This window comes from Phialemonium atrogriseum (assembly GCF_030411735.1).
Source record: "Phialemonium atrogriseum strain 8032-3 unplaced genomic scaffold QBC33scaffold_4, whole genome shotgun sequence".
NCBI lineage: Eukaryota > Fungi > Ascomycota > Sordariomycetes > Cephalothecales > Cephalothecaceae > Phialemonium > Phialemonium atrogriseum.
The window spans coordinates 794,101-813,356 of record NW_026848141.1 but is presented as its reverse complement, the minus strand read 5'-3'; the positions used below and the strand labels follow the sequence as shown (position 1 = coordinate 813,356).

General features: G+C 55.7%; 6 protein-coding genes across 6 annotated transcripts; 3 read left to right on the top strand and 3 right to left on the bottom strand.

Moving 5' to 3' along the window:
* Window positions 1-349: 349 nt before the first annotated feature.
* QBC33DRAFT_270479 (mediator of RNA polymerase II transcription subunit 5) lies at window positions 350-4,427 on the bottom strand. Its single transcript, XM_060423181.1, has 6 exons — window positions 3,420-4,427; window positions 3,087-3,346; window positions 2,968-3,030; window positions 2,363-2,896; window positions 1,746-2,283; window positions 350-1,683 (listed from the first exon to the last, which is right to left on the bottom strand). The coding sequence occupies exons 1-6, from the start codon at window positions 4,072-4,074 to the stop codon at window positions 599-601; spliced, it is 3,135 nt and encodes a 1,044-aa protein (XP_060286742.1). The 5' UTR covers window positions 4,075-4,427; the 3' UTR covers window positions 350-598.
* A 431-nt stretch (window positions 4,428-4,858) lies between these two features.
* On the bottom strand, window positions 4,859-6,049 carry QBC33DRAFT_270525 (uncharacterized protein). Its single transcript, XM_060423182.1, has 2 exons — window positions 5,730-6,049; window positions 4,859-5,647 (listed from the first exon to the last, which is right to left on the bottom strand). Exons 1-2 carry the CDS (start codon window positions 5,772-5,774, stop codon window positions 4,913-4,915), a joined length of 780 nt encoding a protein of 259 aa, XP_060286741.1. The 5' UTR covers window positions 5,775-6,049; the 3' UTR covers window positions 4,859-4,912.
* Window positions 6,050-11,837: 5,788 nt separating this feature from the next.
* Window positions 11,838-13,573, top strand: QBC33DRAFT_609130 (Alpha/Beta hydrolase protein; the record flags this gene model as incomplete). Its single annotated transcript, XM_060432378.1, has 6 exons — window positions 11,838-12,000; window positions 12,032-12,323; window positions 12,430-12,523; window positions 12,610-12,767; window positions 12,890-13,108; window positions 13,149-13,573. The coding sequence occupies 6 exons, from the start codon at window positions 11,838-11,840 to the stop codon at window positions 13,441-13,443; spliced, it is 1,221 nt and encodes a 406-aa protein (XP_060286740.1). The 3' UTR covers window positions 13,444-13,573.
* A 248-nt stretch (window positions 13,574-13,821) lies between these two features.
* QBC33DRAFT_270746 (increased recombination centers protein 22) lies at window positions 13,822-14,991 on the top strand. Its single transcript, XM_060423184.1, has 3 exons — window positions 13,822-13,986; window positions 14,094-14,533; window positions 14,602-14,991. The coding sequence occupies exons 1-3, from the start codon at window positions 13,912-13,914 to the stop codon at window positions 14,879-14,881; spliced, it is 795 nt and encodes a 264-aa protein (XP_060286739.1). The 5' UTR covers window positions 13,822-13,911; the 3' UTR covers window positions 14,882-14,991.
* A 447-nt stretch (window positions 14,992-15,438) lies between these two features.
* On the bottom strand, window positions 15,439-17,150 carry QBC33DRAFT_600762 (Xylosidase/arabinosidase; the record flags this gene model as incomplete). Its single annotated transcript, XM_060432090.1, has 1 exon — window positions 15,439-17,150. A coding segment is annotated over exon 1 (1,545 nt), but the record flags the coding sequence as incomplete, so codon positions are not given.
* A 1,615-nt stretch (window positions 17,151-18,765) lies between these two features.
* Window positions 18,766-19,077, top strand: QBC33DRAFT_528330 (uncharacterized protein). Its single transcript, XM_060427051.1, has one exon. The coding sequence runs from the start codon at window positions 18,779-18,781 to the stop codon at window positions 18,992-18,994; it is 216 nt and encodes a 71-aa protein (XP_060286737.1). The 5' UTR covers window positions 18,766-18,778; the 3' UTR covers window positions 18,995-19,077.
* Window positions 19,078-19,256: the final 179 nt, after the last annotated feature.

The following is a 19,256-nucleotide window of genomic DNA, read 5'->3' as shown; positions in this document are numbered from 1 at the left end:
CGGGCGGGATAAGGGCTGGCTTAACCAATCGTTCAGCTGGCCCGTCTCCGCTTTCGGGAGGGAGGTCTCCAAGGCTCGCAACGAAGCTCGTTGCGACGTGATGTGGGAGCCAAGACGGCGTACGAAGAGCTTGTTTTTTCAAATCTGTATGCCCACCTTTAAAACCAAGCTTATTACATAGTAAGACAAACCTCAGCCCTACGCATACTCACCTCCACCACTTTAATAAAGTTCGCCCAATGGCCACGGCATCGCAATCTGTAACTTGCATGCCTCGGACCTGGAACCACATTTGGGAGTTGACCTCGGTCTGCAGGTACACCGGTAAAATACACTGGCAGAAATGCGTAATTCACGAGTTCAAGAAACAGCCGCTTTAAGTAGGTTGTAGACGCCTAGGCAGCTAGGTGGTAGGTAGATAACCCCCCCCCAAAATATTTATCGCTCCTTTTCGCCCACAGAAGCAGTCCCCGTAACCCAAACCGATAAACAGGAGTATTACCTATAAACATACTAGTTAGAAGATCCCTCGTCACGCCCGTTCAACCGTCCACCACGTAATCCCCCCAATTGCTTGCAAGCTCCTCAGGGGTTTCCCCTAGACCAGATTCATATCCGACCACCCATCCAAGAAGTCGCTGCCACCGGTCAAGTCCCCAAAGATATCCTGGTCGTCGAGCCCGCCCAGCCCGCCCGCCGAGTCCGCCACCGAGCCCCCCAGGTTCAAGTCGCCGCCCGCGCCGCCGAGGTCGAGGCCGCCGACGCCCGTCGCGTCCAGGCCGCCCAGCCCGCCGTCGACCCCGCCGTCCGCCTCGGCCGCCGCCGCAGCCGCCGCAGCCGCTATGGCGTCGCCGAGCGCCAGGTCCGGCTGCAGCATCGACGCCTCCTGCGGCGTCGCCATCTGCGCCTCCGCCCGCCGGTAGAGCCGCACCGCCATCTCCGCCAGCACCGGGTCCGACTTCTCGATCTTCTTCCACTCCTCGGCCTCGCTCTTGACCGCCTGGCGGAGCGTCGTGCGCCGCTGCTGGAGCGCCGGCACGTTGCCCGACTCGTCCAGGGACGGCATGGCCGGCACCTGGAGCGGGTCCGGGTCGTTGGTCACGTCCGGGGCGCAAATGAGTGCGATGGCAACGTCATAGGCGGCGCCGTCGTTTCCGGCTTCGGCCTGCTGCCTGAGCTCTTCGGTTATGGTGGCGAGTAGACGCTTGGCTCCTAGCAACCTGATGGCCAGGATCAGCTGACGGTGTGTATATGGAGTCGGCATCCCATTAAGAACCGAGCTTTGGCTCCATTGCACCAGTCCCTGGATGGTATGGCGGATCGAGGCCGTCAGACCACCGCCGTTAGTGCTGGTCCACGATTCGAATTCATTATGATCGGCACTACCGGTCCGTCGCGATAGAGGGATGTTTTCTTTGAGCGCTCGCAGGAGAGGCTCGACGTCCTGACTTTTTGGGTCTTGTCGTTGGTAGGAACGCAGCGCATGCTCCAGCGGTTGTGCGACGATGTTGAGCACCGACGACAACATGGTCGATGCTTCATTCGAAATCGAGTTTGGAAGTAGGACCAGCTGGAAGATCCTGATAATGGCTTTCTGGTCCTGCGGGCTATCCGCCCACAGATGATTGCACAGGTAGAGGATTGCCGGGACCAACGACGGTAATAAGAACGTGTCGACGAGATCTGGGCACCGTGTTAGTTTCGGCTAGCCGGGCAATCAATGTTATATCCACACATGTACTCACACTCGAGGCCGCATTTCAGCATGTCTTCTGTAAGCCGGCCGACACTGAATGCCAGTACGATCTGCTGGAATAGAGTGGGGATGAGCAAGTAGAAGTCCTGCGGCGGGCAGGAAGACATCAGCTCATCTCCCAGCCCGCCTGCATCGGAGGCGAAGAGCCCAAGCACCCAGCCGCCGATGTGAGCCTTTTCCTGGTCGCTGAGTTCCTCCAACGACCTGGCAAGCTGGCCTTTAGTCAACAGCTTCGCCACGAAAGAGTCAGGCGAGCTAATTTTGAGGTCTGCTGGTGAGAGGTCATATCGGTAGGCGAATGCCAGGACGAGTAGCAATATCGACCCAAACTCCTCGTAAACAGGCTGGTACTCTCCCTGGTCGTCATCATACCTCCAGTTATCTAGGAGTTCGCACAGAGGCTGGAGTATGGTCTCTGTCTTGTTGAAGAGTAGCAGCACGTCCAGGAATATGGGCTTCCGGGCCAACTGACTGCATAGCTGCTTCAGGGCCATGGTCTCCTTGTTCCGACAGAGTTGACCCAACACCTTTGGCCGATAGGTGTTAGTCCGGCTGTCATACTGAGGTATCCAGATATGGTCTAGATAGGATAGGATAGAAACTCACCTCTGCTATGGCTTGACCAGCCGCGCCGGCATTGCCCTCCATGCCCTCGAGCTCCACGATGAGTTTCTGTAACCTTTCGGGGTCGGCCAGGCACTGCTGAACCAAGTTGTCTTTCACATAGCGGCCGCCAATAGGCAGCTCCTGGAAGGTAATATCCCCAAGAAGCTCATCCCTGGCTTCCTTGCTTATCAAGCCGTGGAGAAGGCATGCAAAGCAAAAGTCCTGCCGGACGGTTTCGGTAAACGTGTTATGGTTGTTCGAGATATCGAACATGTTTGACAGGGTCGGAAAGACGCTGGTGTCGACCTGGTTGAGGGCTTGCGTAATGCAATATTCCGGGTTGAATTGTGGGTACGATGGGTTTAAAGCGTATGGTGAGCTTGCGAGTGATGCAAGCAACAAGGGAACCTTGTTTATAAGATAGGATCGTAGCAATAAACCGGATTTTGCACCTTCGTTATTGCGGAACACGGCATTGGCGAGTACGTCGAAGGAGGCTAGAATTAGAGCTATGGCAGTTGATTGTAGATCGCCCTTGTCTCTGTCAGAAGAGGTCCTCGAGGGCTTGCAAAGGGGTCGCGGTAGGCTTGCGGCACACGACTTACTTGATATCGGTTGTGTAGGTAGGTAAATACCGAAGCATCATCTAGTAGTGGTCGCCCGACAAGCTACCAGACATTAGCACAGCCTCTAGAAAGGTTGTTCAGAACCATGGCAGACTGACAGAAGCGTTTAGGTAGATGTATAGCCCAGCACGTGAGTTCTGTATTGGCAACTCCTGGACCTGGAAGTTATCCAGGCCAACAGTTTGGTCGTAGACGTCGAACATCTCGGCGTCTTCCGATTCCTTCTTCTTGTCAGGGGGGTCGAAACTGGCCAGAGTCTGTGATCGGAAGAGCTCCAAACGAGCTGCAATTTCGGATGAGTTATGCACGATGGATGGCACAAAGTTGGCCAGGCTTTCCGAGAGCCGTTTGCGAGCGTCTAGGTGAGGGTTAGTTAGCATAGCCAGAATCAAAAGGAAAGGCCCAGACACGTTGCGCATCCATCGTCGTACCTTTTGCGGCCGGCTTGCTCAGTGTTGCCAAGAGAGTCTGGTTCTCGCATACACCGAGCAGGAGCATGACAAAGGCAGCCCGGGCAGACTCCATTTCCCCCTTGATCTGGGATGGGTACATGGCACCCATAGCGTCGGCCGCAAATGAGGCTGACACGGCAGTGAACAAGGCCATCCACTTGGCCATGACCTTGGCAACCTCGAGGGCGTCCCTGGCTGCCTTAATGCCAGTGCCCTGGGCGACGGCCTTGGTCAGCCGATAGAAGATGACCTCCTCGGAGCTGTACGAGTTTCCCCATCGCAGTTTCTGCTTTGAGGAGTCTCCATTCGCCTCCCCCTGGCTCTGTGTTTGGGTGCGCGACGTAGAGTAGCTGTAGAGTGCCTTCAAGACAGATGTGGTGTCGATCAATTTCAGCTTGAGGAGCACTTGAAGGTACTGCAGAATGCGAGGGTCGGGGAAATCGGGGTTGTCAGGTGTAGGTCGGAGAAGCAGGTCAGCTACGACGGTCGGTGGTAGGTGATGTTTGGACTGCAGTAGCGGCACGTATGATTCGAAAGAGTCGGGTTCTAGTCGAGCCACAAGGGCGCGCGAGAGAAACTTGGTCCATTGTCCCAGCGCGGCAGCGAGCGGCGCCGTGGCAGAGAGGGCGACCATAATTGGCGCATAGGTGTAGGACAGAAGACACGAACTTCTGAGTAGTAGCTATTAGATATTCATTTCTAGCCGTCGAAGAGCGGAATCGCAGAGCAGGACTGCAGAGCAGAATCGCAGCCTTGTGGGCTGTTCTCGAAAGTCCAGACGCTTGTCAGTGGGACGCGACGTGAGGTTGGTGGTGGGGTTGCAAAGTGGACGGTTTCATTATTGGACCAACCAACCGGCTAGCTACCTACCGATTAAACTTACATTCTGCAGGTCGGCTGGTAGGTTCGGAGGCAAGTACGATTCATAAAAGTTTGGGTTCAATTCCATCTTTATTAAGTTCAGATATTCGAATCATATTGAAAATGTGCAACATTGTAAAGTGGTAATGAGGGAGTCGAGTGTGGATTTCAAGCATTTTACTGGGGTTTCAAATGTTAGGTGAATTACCTGCTAAGTCTATGCAGCTGCCGCTCAAAAGTCTCGTACTACTCTTACTACTGAACTAACACTTGAAACCCCCAGGACGTGTAAGAAGTCGACTTGACTTACACTTCCAGCCGGCTCGTATATTTATCGCCATGCAAGAAAGAAGCTATCCACTCTATCGCTGTGACCCTCTGATTCTTTGCCGGAGTCAAGCACCATGTTCCAATAGACTCCAAGCTAAACGACTCGAAACCCCGTCACTCCCCTTTTATCACTTCGGAATGAAGATCCTACTACCCCAACGCCGCAAACCTTAACGTGCCCTCCTGAAGACGACTGTTGGTAACCAGCCAGGCACAGTCCTCACCCGACTACAACAGGGTCAATCTCAATCTTAATCTCAATCGCACCACAGGCGGTGGACTCAGTCTACCTCCGCCTTGACACGGACTTGTTCCTGTCCACGGCCCCGTTGGCTGCTCGCTGAACCACCACCGCCACCACCACCACCGCCGCCGCCGCCGCTACCACCAGCCGCGCGACCTCCCCCGGGCGCCCTAGGCCCCAGCATCCAGTCTTGCATGGCCAGCCACTCGCTCCAGGTGGTCTCAGCGCCAATGATCTCCTTCTCGGCGACGTTCTGCAGGGGCCGCAGGAACGGCACCATCTGCTCCTCGCCCATGTCGTACGCCATCTTGACCTTGAGCCACGTATCGCTCTTGGCCGCGAACAGGTAGTTCCGCCGCTCCTGCTCGTGTAGCGGCCCGATCCCCGCCGCCCAGTCGTCGCCGAAGAACCCGTGCAGCACCGCCGGGAAGTCGAACCCCGTCGCCACCAGCCGCCGGATGTACGGGATCAGTGTCGCGTGCGCCACCGGCCGCACTGCCACCACCGCTGGTGCTGCTGCCGCCGGGCGCCCCGGTGGCGGCTGCGGGCCCCGCCGGGGAAGTGCGCCTCCTCCCCCCGGGCCCGGGCCCGGGCCTTGTGGCCGCGAGGATAGCACGGGGTTCTGGGGCTTCTGGAAGGGGAGCTGGATGTTCATGAACGCGCACAGCGCCTGCACGGGCGCGTTATACTGCGCGTGGTCGAGGAAGTAGATCAAGCATGACTGGAAGTAGGTGTGCCACTCGAATATGTCGAACTGGGAGTCCACGAAGGGCTTGATGAGCGCGTGGAAGTTAGATATGAAACTCTTGTTGGCACCACGTTTTTTGGTGGAACGGATACAGGGGAAGCTATACCTCTGCCTGCTGGAAGGATCCTCCCCCGGGCGGAATGTATGCCATGGTCGGAAATCGTCGTCAGTGGACTCGTCCTGGACGCTCGTAGAGAACCCCGATGGTTCGGCGGCGGGTGCGGGAAATGGCGGGTTGGGTAGCTTATGGAGCAGGATGCGATAATAGGCTGCCCTATTCGATGAGAGACCCAATGGTAGGCGGTGCGTGTTCGGTCGCGACAAGCTAAATCTGAAGCGGCACTCTCCTTCCGCTCCCCTACTTCCCCCTTTTTCCTCGTCGTATGGCCTGTTTGCTAAGATGAGAATCTCCTCCAAGTAGTGGTGTGGAAGTAGCACGATTCGGAACTGGGAAGGAGTGGGCTTGTCCTGTGCTCTGAGGAGAATGGTAAATGAATAATGGCGACGTGTAAGAGGAGATATCGAGAAAAGTGCGGACCGCAGGGTCCTGCTTATATATAGTAGTTTGTCTTCCGTCCTAGGCGTCGTCGTTCTCGTTCTCCGGCAGACTTGGTGATCGAGGAGGAAGCCCCATGTGATGTTCGGCAGATACTCGCCCGAAGTGGGAGAAAACGACGTGCAGAAAGTTTAAGCGGGAGCAACATGACCAAGGGCCGAAACGAAGTGCAGAAGCAGCTGAACCATCGTCAAAAATTGCAACCTCTCTCCAGAGCATGTACTTTTGTGGGCTTCCGTTGTGGGGGGCACGACGATCGATCGAGTATAGGTTGCGGCCCGGTCGTACGCGCCTCCCCACTGATCTCGGCGGCATCCACGACCGTTTCAGCAGCAGCAAACTACAAAGGGTGGGGGGAGGGGGGGACGGGAAGCATGGGAATGTACAGGCAGAAGGAAAGTGGCCACAGATCCGTTGTCTATACTACTGGCCGAGCTACATCTCCACTTTGTCATAACAGGATGGGCTGCGCGAAACACCCGAAGGTCAAGCAAACACAGGTGGAAAAAGAACCTGACTGCTGAAAAGAGGGCATGCAAGGGTGTGAACAGGGCTTCCGTTGGCTAGGGGCAGCCGTTGGCCCTAACTAGGCATTGGGAGGGTAGAGAGGCAAGAGAGGATGTGGGAATATCAATGCGTAGGACGACAAGGGTACAACCACAGAAAATGTGTGTCATGGGGGAGTGGCGCCTAGGCAGGACGGGGCGGAAGCAGCACTTCTGAGAGTGCTGAGGGGTGCTTGGGGGTGCTCTCTGGAGCCTTGGCCAGCCAGACAGACCCATTTGCCGACAATGGATGAACCGGTGGTCAGGGCTTGCCCAAGACAACAAGACGGCATCTTGGCCTTGATGATGTCTCGATCGCTGCTACCCTTGTAAGGCGCATTGAGTCGCCTATGTGAGCTGTCGACACCTGACCTTGTCTCCCTCGGCCTCTCATCCCCCCGCGGTAGCCGTTGGTTTGTCGTCATTCCAGGTCACCCTGGTGCTGAAGGAGTACAGGGTTAGCTGGAAATGTATAGTTGTCCAAGTATGGGCACTGGCTAGATTGACTGAGCCATTGATGCCAGTGCTCTCCAGTACCTAGGATGAAGGCCTGGACTTCCAATGTGGGTAGATCGCTGGGATCAGGCATGTCAACCAAGTCCCTGTCTGAAAGGTTCAGGTTCCTGCCTAGAAGACTCTACTACGCGTAGAACACAGGCTTGACCAGGTTCGTCCCTTGGCCGGGAGCCGAGGCAAGCTCCAATGGATAGGTGCAGGTGGCTTTGGACGCAGACCTCACCGTGGGTCCGTGGCTTGTTGATCCACAGAAAGGGCCCTGTGCGCTGTGGGGCGCCTTCGGCAAGGAGGAGAGACAGTCACCCACGGCCGCCCAGCTGACTTCCCAGCTGGGATCGTGGCTGGGATCCGGAGATCTACATACATGAAGTTACTCTCGGTGTGGAGTGGTTGCTGGCCCGTCCGGCGTCCATATGCAGTAGAAGCCCAGATCGGTGCAGGACTGGGCTATAAACAAGGCCCCATGCGTATTCCACAGACCGATCTGCGTAGGTACGCAGTACGCAGATATAACTTCCCTGTTGTCGTCGTTATTGTTGCTGTTATTCATGTGGACGGTGCCAGGGCCCCTGGTGCTCGGCATACCCGGTAACTACCTACCTACCTACCTAGGTAGGTAAGGTACCTTTCCAGGTTGTTACCATAGAGGTAGTTACCTAGGTAGCCATTACAAGTATCGAGCGAACTGGGGGTGTGAATATAAAAACCTATTTGAAGCTGTTTGTTACTTCCAAGTTTTCAGCCTGGCCTGCTTCACGCCAGTCCCGGGATTGCGGATGCTGGAGACTCGGAACCGACGCCACCGGTAGTTTACAGTGAGGGGCGCGCCGAGTCAATTGAGGCCTGGGGGAAGCTTCCAGCCTCTCCAGTGTAGTAATAAGACGGGGGGGTATACAGGGCTGTCATAAAATCAGATCTGGAGGGTTCCGATGTCACGCACAACATCGTCCCAACTGATCGGATAGGTGCAATATAAGAGGCAGCCACCCGATTCCAGGGGTGGATGGGAGATCCCCAGTGATCGCTGGTATTCCGTACAGTAGTGTAGGTATGTACAAGTACAAGGTACATACCTAGGTGCCTACCCTGGCTTCTTTCGGCACCCCTGGTGGCGATTCAGCCGACTCAACCCCAGAGTTCTAGGGGCCTCCTAGCCTCCAAGGGATCCTGGCTGTGGCTGTTGTCCACTTTGCAGATGTCTTAATTTTGTGTGCCCAGTAATTCTCAGCCCCTGCCCTGCTGATAACAACCGACCTGTCGGGGCAAAGATCGTCAGCTCGAATGAGCCTCATCTCGCTCGCCACATCACAGTGGAGAAACCTCGGCGAATCTGCGCGTCTAACTTCCGATGTTCATACAACGTAGATGCCTGATAAGGGGGAAGGAAGGGAGGAAGCGAACGACGCGGAAAAAGAAAATGAGGTCGGGAAGTGGGGGAGGGGGGAAACAGTTGAAGTTGCTTGCCTTCTGCAGCAACACCCTCCCCTGTATAAAGGGATAGATGTATCTCGATCACATCGCCACGGGATCCCCTGGCGGCCACCATAAAACCTTCTAGAAAAAGGACTGTGGTGCATACATGGCTTGACGGATGGTCAACCGGCGGCTGCCAGATCCACCTTTGATCAACATGGCACATGCCTGCCGGGCCAGTTCCGGTGTCCCTTTAGGGCGGGGCCCCAGCGGGAGCCAATCATGGCACAGCCCCTGAGGCTCCAGGGCGAGGCCAGCTGAGAAGAATTCAAGGAAGGCATTTTGGCCGTCAGATCACTCCCCGATTCTGTCACTCCCGGCCCCGTCAACTTCCCTCCAAGGTCATTAATCTCTTTTCCCCCGCGCATGTCCTGATCCCAAATACTCGTCTCAGTCGCTGAACTGGAATGGCCCTGCAAAGCTGTAACATCCGTTGGAGCTGGCGTGGACTTGACTTGTGGAGGGGGCTGGTGTCCGGGCCCGAGGACAATATTTGTGGCCGCTGAAAGGCGGTGTGCAGGGACGTCAAGGCGGTACGGTACCTACCTGGCCGGTTGACCGGGCTCCTACCTACCCATGCTGACGATCTTCGGCTCGACCATCAAGCATCATGAGACGCACTGCCAGGACTGGCCATGCATATTGGCTAGATGACGACCTTGGCCTTGACCTGAAGCTAGAATTTCCTGCTTTTGGAGTAAAAATGTCGAGCACCAGAAGGGTATCGGCTTCCAGTCACCACGAAATACCCCGGTCGACTGCTACTCCACCGGTTTCATTTCTGGCAGTCGCTGGCGTGGGAAGAGAATGTTGCTCACAGAAGCTGAAACCAGCTTTGCGAAAAACCTCTCTTCGGATCTCTTCAGGTTCTCCTCAGATCCACTTCGTCGGGAGTCACTTCGGATCTCCATGGTTACTGAGTTGAGGGGTATCAATTCGCCGAAACTTGGGAGAACCAACCCAGTCACTCGTGGTTTACCTTGGATACCTATATTAGGTGCTGGTTTATGCAACCGTGTAACCGCACCTCAGTGCTTCGACGCAACAAGAAATTACTCTCAAAAACTTGGATTCAGGCGGCTTCATTGAATTGTCCTTGACCACAACCACCCTCAGGTCACTTTGGCACCCCTTACCCATGACATTTCAAGCGGGCTACGCCGATGTCGGTGGCAGTTCTTGGGGGGAAAGCCCCTGTGCAGCTGCAGTTGCTATCTAGCATGTATGCTGTAGAACATAGAACACTACTGCGGCCCGCAGCACATACCGCCCAAAGCACTGTTTACCGTCTTCCATATTACCTACCTTAGTGTATCTCTTCCGCTGACATGGTCTAATAATGGTGGCGACACGAAAGCCGAAGTACTGTACCCATCCATGCAGGTGTAGGGACGGGAAAGGTTCCCTCAACGGGGAACTGGCCCCGAAAACCAACGCAGAAAAGCTAAGGCACTTCCAACAATCATTGCATCATCCTTTAACGCACGAAACGACGAATGTACTTCAGGTTCAGCTCCTAAATGCTCCCCCGTCTACCCTAAGCCTCCTCTACTGACTTGCTACTGACTTGCTATATCTGGCACCATACAACCTCATTATCAGAAGCAAGGTATGTGCCTCGGCCTACTCTTCGTTGTGTAATTTTCGCCATACTTGGGAGATACTTTTATCAACGCCACGGCTCGGAAACGCTGGTGCTTGGCGGCGCGCCGGCTAGGGGGCAAAGGCATGCCAGGACTTCCCTGCCATTTCTTGTCCTTGTGGTAGGCGCCTGCTGAAAAAAATGCTGCACTTTGGACCACAGATGCGTCTCGGGACAAGAGAGGGACGAGAAAGAGATAGTGGATGCCGGTTTAAAAAGAAAATAAAAGGAAATGGCAAGTTTGGCCATCTAAACAACTCCGTGGCACCCAGGGGGTATCCGCTATTGCCGCGTTCCTTGCTTGCCGCCATGACAGGATCGCATCAAGAAAGGATCCTCCTGATGAGTTTAACCATAAGCTTCACCCCCTTTAGCTCTTGCCATGCATGATGGAGTCGGGCCACTCAAAACTCATTGGTCCTCTGGAATATCTACAGGCATGCCTACCTAGGTATACCAGTTTGCTTGCATGTGCCCAGTAGACTTCTGATTCTGCTTCAATGAGAACCTACAGCGCTAGGTAATGCAGACGGGAACAAGCAGGGCGCATACTAACCGCCGCAGAGTCCAGGCCCAAGGTACAGTAGCCCCAATGTCTCCTTATGGCTAGCCGGTAGCCTCGACGCGCTACTATTTCGCAAAGGAGACATCTCTTTTGCGCCTGTAACAGAAGGTTTTAGTAAGAATGATGCAGCACCTAGTCTGCTCAGAGACTCGTAAGTCTTAACTTTCCTCTCACGAGTAGGGGCTGCCTGGCCGTGCACTAATCTCTTGACGTTTTCAAGGCTCTACCGCAATGTCGTCCGAAGCCACACCACCAGGAGACTGGTGATGGGGGTAGAATCGTGCCATACGTCCGACGAACAACGAGCAACCAACCTCAAGCTCCGTGCCGACTCCTCCCCCTTGTAGTCTTTCATATTAGCCAGGGGTTGCGCTTCTATAGCCCCTTATCGAACCTCCGACGCCTCTCGAAAATGCTGAAAATGCCACAACTGCACGGCACCCATTGCCGAGCAACGAGAGCGGCGTCTTGAAGTCAACTGCGACCCCAGAATATATGTGTTGCCGCCGCTGAAGTGCTGTGGTCGTCGCAACGTGGATGTCAAGCAGGGCAACCTGCAATCCAAGTGCTCCCCGCAGGCCGTCCATGATCTGCTTAACAGGACGCGACAAGATCAGACTTGCCGGTCGGCCTTTATGAGCCCTAAAACAAGCCCCAAGGATCATATGTCAACTTTCGGGAACAAGATACTGGGAGGCAATTGCGTTGGGAGTTGAATGCGAGAAGGACTTCTCCACCTTCCTTCCGCCATCTCGGGTGTCGTATAAAGGGCAAAGACATGACCTCGTTGCCCCGGGCAGGTTCGTTTGAGCTTTGATCGTCGACCTTCAAATGCTCACCGTCTACTATCTCGTCAACGAAAGCTTACCGACACTCAAATAGCGACCGATAACAGTGAAAGAGACTCCGATCTGGATATGGAAACAAACCCAACCAGAGACCTCCTTCAGGTATTCGAGGACAAAGAAAACGGCCTGGAATTTATGAAGAACGTGTCCATACCCCTCAAAGATTCCTCGCTACCCATCAGAGCCAACATCTGCCTCCCACTACCTACACACACTCGGCGCCGGGTACCCCGTCCTATTGACCTATGGGCCCTACGGCAAAGGCATACCCTACGAGGCCTTCCACAAGGCCACCTTCGACGAGGCCAACCCCGAGCACACGTCCAAATACTCGGCATGGGAGACCCCTTATCCCGTGGCCTGGACAGGGGCGAGCTACGCCGTCGTGCGTGCGGATGAGCGCGGCCTCGGCCAGAGCCCGGGCTATCTGGGCACCATGATCCAGGGCACGAGCGAGTGCTTCTCCGACGTGGTCGAGTGGTGCGCCGAGCAGCCGTGGTCGACGGGGCAAGGTCGGCATGGCGGCATCTATTCGAAAAGATTTATTGAGATCTGGTGGAACCGCTAAGTCGTGCTGAACCAGTACGGCAAGGCTGGCCGCTCGAAATTGGTCTTCCCGCCCAAGGGACCAGGGGCCCGCGGCCAGGAGGATACGATCGAGGGGGACCTTCCAAGAGGACGACTTGGCGGCCAATCTTAGGGACCAGGCAAGGGATAATGAGGCGAACCGATTCAGGGGTGACGATTACTACAGAGTATATGCTCGAGGGCATAGAGGTGCCGCTCCTCAGTGTCACCAACTGGGCCAGGATCCTGTTTCACCTTCCGGGGCAATGTTGAGGGATACACCCACGCAGGCTCGAAATTCAAGTACCTGCGCTTCATCGCGGGCCGCTACGACTTGCCCTTCTACTACCGAGACGAAGTTGAGGCCGAGAAAAGCTTCCTGGACGCCTTCCTCAAAGACCAGGACACGGTTGGCTGGAGTGTGCCCGAAAGGTACCTTCTGTTACTGTAACTCTTCGGAAGGGCAATGTGGGCTTTAACGATGCCGAGAAAGAGATGGCCTATGAGGAAAGAGCCGAGAGCGCATGGCCCATCCCGGGAACCAGATAAACCAGCTATTATCTGAACGCTGATCAGAGTCTAGCCATGACCAAGTTACCGTCGGAACCGACAAAGCTGTCTTACAAGGCTCTTGGTAGGATACATCAACCAGAGCTGATATCATTCACAACTCCGCCCTTCGAGGAGGAAACGGAGGTCACTGGCCACATCGTCGCGCACCTGAATTTCTCTATAGCACCGGAAAACCCAGCAAACGAGTCAGACATCGACCCGTTACTCACCCTGCGGCACATTGATCCAGCGGGGGAGCAGGTCTTCTACACCGGCACTTGCCGGCGATCTGGTCCCTCTCTGTAAAGGTTGGCTGAGGGTCAGCACCGGGAAGGTCCACACCAAGGATCCGAAACATAGGCCATGGGTGCCGCACCGGGAATACCTGTCGACGGACGTCCTCCTAGTGCGGGCGGGCGAGATATACGGCGCCGACGTGGAACTATGGCCTACGAATGCGGTGGTCGACCAAAGGGGGTGGATCGTGTTTGAAGTCAGCAGTGGCGATACCCAAGGATGCTGGATCATCCAACACGTTTCCGACATTGACCGGTAAGTTATTACACTCTTCCTTCCATTCACTCATCGAATTCTCGCCCTGGCTTGAGCTCTGACTCGTTGTATGCCATCTTCGAAATTCGCTGGTGTAAATCATGTCCACTTTGGGGGGGATATGGAGAACTTTGTCGCATTGCCGGTAATTCTCAAATAAGGGTTGCCGTCTATTGTGGTTTGTGGATATTCTTGTGTAAAGGTGAGATAGTGTTGGTTTGACGGGGTATCGATTCACTGTAAATGCATAATCACCGCTTCGGTTGTTGCATGAGCCGGTCGGCACTGGCATCCACACCACCCCGGTCGATCACTGTCGCGTGAAGGAGGCCAGATTGCACAGAACCTTAACATTTTTCCGTGCTCGCCCCCCTAGCTGCCCTTCCTAGGTCCGAATTGCTGCACATTCCGATTCCCCATTCCTTTTACTTCCATTCTCACGTCTTTCCTTCTGTATTTGCCCCCCGTCAACATGCTTCTCAACATGAAATGGTCCGCTCTTGCTCTGGTGGCTCTCCGTGTCGCTTCTGTCTTTGCCCAAGAAGAGGTATGTCAAACAGCCCTCCCCTGAGATTCACCCCCCCCCCCCCCCGAGAATGGGACCCCCGAACTTCACGCTTGGCGCTTTCAATCGTAGCTAACTCCTGATTGAAGGCAGAGACCGAGCCTATCGTCCAGCGAGAGCTGAAGGCCGATGTTGCGACAACCTTCCCCGAGTCGGACATCTTCGGCGTGAAGCTTGTCAATGGCCGACCGACCAAGGCGCTGATTGAGATCACCAACCACGAGGATGGGCCAATTCAAGTTGCTTTTGTCGGAGGCATGCTCCTGACCACGCAGGTATTGCCAGAGAACGCACCGCCACATGCCGCCATCCTTCGTAACCTGAGTGCCGTGAGCTATGAAGCCTCCATCCCGGCCGGCGAGAAGCAAGTCCTACCGTTCAGCTTCGTCCTCGATATGAACCCTCAGGACATCAAGCTTCAGCTTCTTGCCGTCCTCTCGAACCCTGCCGGCGAGATCTTCCAGGTTGAGGCTCACAATGGCGCTGCGACCATTGTCGAAGCTCCTACTAGCTTCCTGGATCCCCAGATGTATGCACCCTAACTCGATCCCTGAACCCTTAACTGGTTTGAGAAAGCAGCACTCTGATCTTTCCTAGCATCTTCCTCTACATCTTCCTCACCGGAATTTTCGGCGGGACTCTCTACTTCGTGTACAAGACCTGGTTCGAGACACTCTTCCCGCAAGCACGCCACACCAAGGGCTCCAAGAAGGGCAGGAAAGTCGATGTCGTGGAGCCTCTTTCGGGAAGCGAGTCCACTGGCGTCGCCACTGGGGCCGACAAGGACTACGATGAGAGCTGGATCCCTGAGCATCACATCAACCGCCCTGTTGCCAAGCGCGTCAAGAGCGGCGCTAGCGGCAAGGTCAAGCCGTAAGCGTGCGGAGCATATCTGGCGGTTGGATCTGGACTCGGGAGGAAACAAAAACCCACGAATCATGATCATTTTGGTGACGGGCCTCATACCAACAAACGTTCAAGGGCAGTGAAAACAGCTTTCTTTGTCGATATATTGTCAAGGTCACTTCGGGACGGTTACTTGGGGTTGGGGAATGCACGGAAACCGGGACTTGGAATGCTGAACTGGAGAGAGAAAAATGCCACCAATTCGGTTTTGGCATCATCGTCTAGAGCCTGGGGCCAAGAGCGAACTGTGTATCATACATGTGACATCAAAAAAAAAGCCTAATGCTCCACAGACTCGGGATGCCTCGCGCTATGAGTCGAATGCCCTCGCCCTGCAGCTAGTCGGGACCGAGCACGGCGCATTTGCGCCTGAGATGAACGTACCTTGTCGTCAGTTATTCAACTCCCCAGTGTGCCGACCAACGAGCCGACGTCTCCCAACACAGTAGTAAACACCCCCCGGCCCTCCCCCCCAAATCCCAAGCGAGGACAACACCCCCTTACCCCCTACGGACAGGCCGAATCCGCCCTCGAGACAGAGACGTTCGCAAACGCCGCCGCGGCCCCAAAGACGCGCACCCCGTCCCGGCCGGCCGCGTACGTGCCGTCCTCGACGGCGATCACGGGCCTAGCCGCGCCGCCGCCGCCGTCGCCGTCGCCCCCAACCAAGTAGACCCTGATGGCGTCGCCCACGGCGCAGACGCGGAGGTGGATCGGCCCGCCGGCCGCCGACGCCACGGTCGCCGAGCCGAGCTTCTGCCAGCTGCTACCGTCGCCGTCCGACCGGGCGAGTATCACCCTGCCGCCTGGGCCGATGCCGGCGTAGTAGCCCTTGAAGGCGTGCGGCCCGCCGTCCGCGGGGTTCGAGGCGCGGAAGACTAGCCCGGCATCGCCGTAAGCGTAGGCGTCGGTAGAGGGCGTGAGGGCGACGTCGGCGTCGAAGACGAGGTCGGTGAAGTTTGTGTCGAGGAGGGCCATCCCGGCGGCGTCGGGGGTGGCGGCGGCGGCTCGGAGGCGGCCGTCGGCGACGGAGAAGGCGCTGCCGCCGTAGGTTGTCCAGGCGATCATGCGGCCGTCGGCGAAGTTGTCCCTGACGAGCATCCGGACGGGCCGGATGGTGCCGTCGTCCGGGTCGAAGTACATGCGGTCGTAGCACACGACGCGGTGGTTGCCGTCGGTCTCGGACAGCGGGCGCCGGTGGTAGACGATGTACCAGATGTCGGTCCCCGGGACGTTGATGACGCCGTTGTGGCCGCTGCCCGTCGCCACGGCAGGGTCCTGCTGCAGGATCTTGGCCTGCCGCTCGAAGGGCCCTAGGGGCGAGTCGCTCATGGCGTAGCTGACGGCGTAGTCGGGCCCGCCCCAGCCGCCCTCGGACCACATCATGTAGTAGGTGCCGTTGCGCTTGAACATCTGCGCGCCCTCGACGTAGTTGGTCGGCGTGATCTCCCTGAACTGCGTGCCGTCGTCGAAGACGCCGATGCTGACCATGTCGTTGTTCAGCTTGGCCACGTTGGCGTGCGAGTGCCCGCCGTAGTAGATGTACGCCTGTCCGTCGGCGTCGTCGATGAAGACGTCCTGGTCGATGGGCTGCGCGCCGTTGTGGTACGCCCCGATCAGCGGCTCACCGATGGCGTCGACGTAGGGGCCCTCGGGCCGGTCGGCCACCGCCACGCCGATGCCGCCCACCTCGTCGTCCGTCTGGATGTCGTTGGCCCCAAAGTAGAGGTAATACTTGCCGTTGCGCGAGATTGGGGCCGGCGCCCACACGGCGCGGGTCGCCCAGGACACGTTGGCCGTCGTCAGGATGTTGGGGTGCTTGGTCCAGTGCACCAGGTCGGGCGAGGAGAAGGCGTCCAGGTAGGTCTGCTCGTCATAGGGGTACGACGATGTGGGATACACCCAGTAGAGCCCGTTGTAAATTTCCGTGTCCGGGTCCGCGTACCAACCTTCTATGAACGGGTTGCCGGCCTCGGATGTGGTGTAGTCCGGGACGGCGTGGCCGAGGATCGAGGATGCCCCGAGCCCCGCGACGGGGAGAGTCATGACAATTTGGGGAATCATTATGCGCATCTTGACTCCTGGTTAGGGTTTTGCTCGCCCTGATAAAGCTCAAACTGAGAACGAGGGCATACTCAACGTTCCTCGCCCAGCGTGAGCTAAGACTCGGGCTCGTCGCACCTCCTAATATGCTACCGAAGCACACGGGGTCACTCTCGGTCTCAACGTTCCATCCCAGAACCTATACTTGTCATTGCAATTTGGATGTGAGCTCCCTTGCTGGAATGAGGGATGTCACCTTCCAAAAGGGTGGACCTTAAACTGAGGACGAAGGGATGCTTCCCCGCCTAAACCCCGCAATCTATTATCTATGATCGACTGTCCAGTGTCCACGGTCTACTCTGGGTCAGATGGTCGAATCATCAGGCTGATTGCGGCGATCTTGTAGAGCAGGATCTTTCAGTTTAGAAGCAGATTGACTGGCCTCGCGCTGTTCATTAGACGGGGCGGACAGGGAGGAGGGAACATCATCAAGCCTCAGACTAGAGACGAATGGGAGTACTCCCTGTATATATATCATGGCGAACCAATACAACAGAAGGCAGAGGTAGGGGAACGAACAGATAAGCCAAAACCGACCTTATGAAGGACAATTCAATTGCATGGATGGTTTCTCTTGTTGGGAGTCATGGTACCGCCAAAGCCTGGAAGACAGAATAATTACCTGTTAACCATCACTGACAGACAAAACGCCGCGTAGGACAATAGGCGGGCGTTCAAGACGCAAATTAATGCACAGTTTTTTCTTTATACGCCATGGTATACATGATACAGACAGTAATGCACCTTCAGATAAGTCAACATGCCAGTCGCAAAGTGCTGCGTCAGTGCGGCTTGATCCCGCTGCTGCTTCGTTGCCCCTGATAGATTCAGGAACTGGCATGGAGATCAGCGAGTTCCCCAAAAAGGTCGCTGCCATTGCAGAACTTGACTGTAAGTACCCATCCTTCACGATAATTTTCATGAAATGCTGACTTGTTGTGGACCCAACGGCCCGCCGAATCCTCCAGTGTCCTGGGGTTGCCTCTGCTGAGGAGAACGTCCAAAAGTTTCGCGAAATGATCCAAGTCAAGACTATGTGAGGGGAAGGAGGTGCCAAATTGTCTAAAGGCATCGAACGGGCTTTCAATCTCAAGCACAAGCTACCAGTGAAATCAGTTAAACACAAACCGCAGCCCGTCCTCGTCGATGTCGAACTGTTCGGGAACGATTCCCAAAACGGTCAAACTCACATATCCTCATGAGCGATCCACATATGGTAAAGCCGAAAACGAAACGACGAATGTCTTGAGCCGCAAGAACTTCTCTCCCCACCTTCTTAGATCGAGCCATTCATTCGAGCGATGTCGACGATTGGTAGCTCCTCAGCTCTCCGGGCAAGAGGATCTTGTCCTTTCTGTCTTTGAGAGATTATTTGACTAATAGCAACAGTCATGAAGAGAGCAGGAGGAAGAACTTCGTAAGACGGCGTAAAGACATGCTGAAGTCATACTATAGGACGCACAAACGCGGCGAATATGGGTGTCGGAAAGCCTTCAAACTGGGCGGCGTCTGAGTCCCCAAGCCTTCGGCCAATAGACGTTTAGCGCACCACCTGCCGGGTTTAGACCCACTACCCCCGCAAACCTGGAGGGCTACCGCCGTACACCGGCTGACTCCAACCGGCTGACTCCACCCGATCCTTTCGGAGCGGCCCGCCGGCCACTCCCTCCGCCCAGATCTAGCCAAGGGCACCCAAGCGCTTGACCACTGCGCTAGGCGACTCATCTCGCTCATTTAAGTCACGAAAAGTTGGCGCTCTCTCTCTATGTTTCTTCTCTCGTTGTTTCTGTCGAACCTTCAACCCTTAGCCTCTCCAGTCAACTGCAACTCTCCACCCGAGAAAGGCTCCGAAGCCCTAGATGTGATTAACCAATTGCCGAATGGAACAGGTTGCCAGCCAAGGATACTGCATGGACTGCCCAGCGGGTGCCATTGGTGCTTGCGGTGGTGTGACTGGTGTAAGCATTGGTTTTTGCTTTGAGTGTGAAGAGTCTGATAGAGACATATGACTACTAACTTATGACTACTAACTTGAAGTGTCTCAACTTTGTTCAAGGATGCCTGGGTTGTAAGGTTGTAGAAGTTACAAATTTACTTTCCCTTGCAACTTTATGTTGCAGTCCCGCATCTTGTGCTGAGATGACGTTGGTTTGTCCATCAGCTTATTTGGTCTCTTCTCTACCAAACATAGCTGGGGCTGGTTTGTTCTTTTTTGGATAATTTAGCAGAGCAGCTGAAGAATT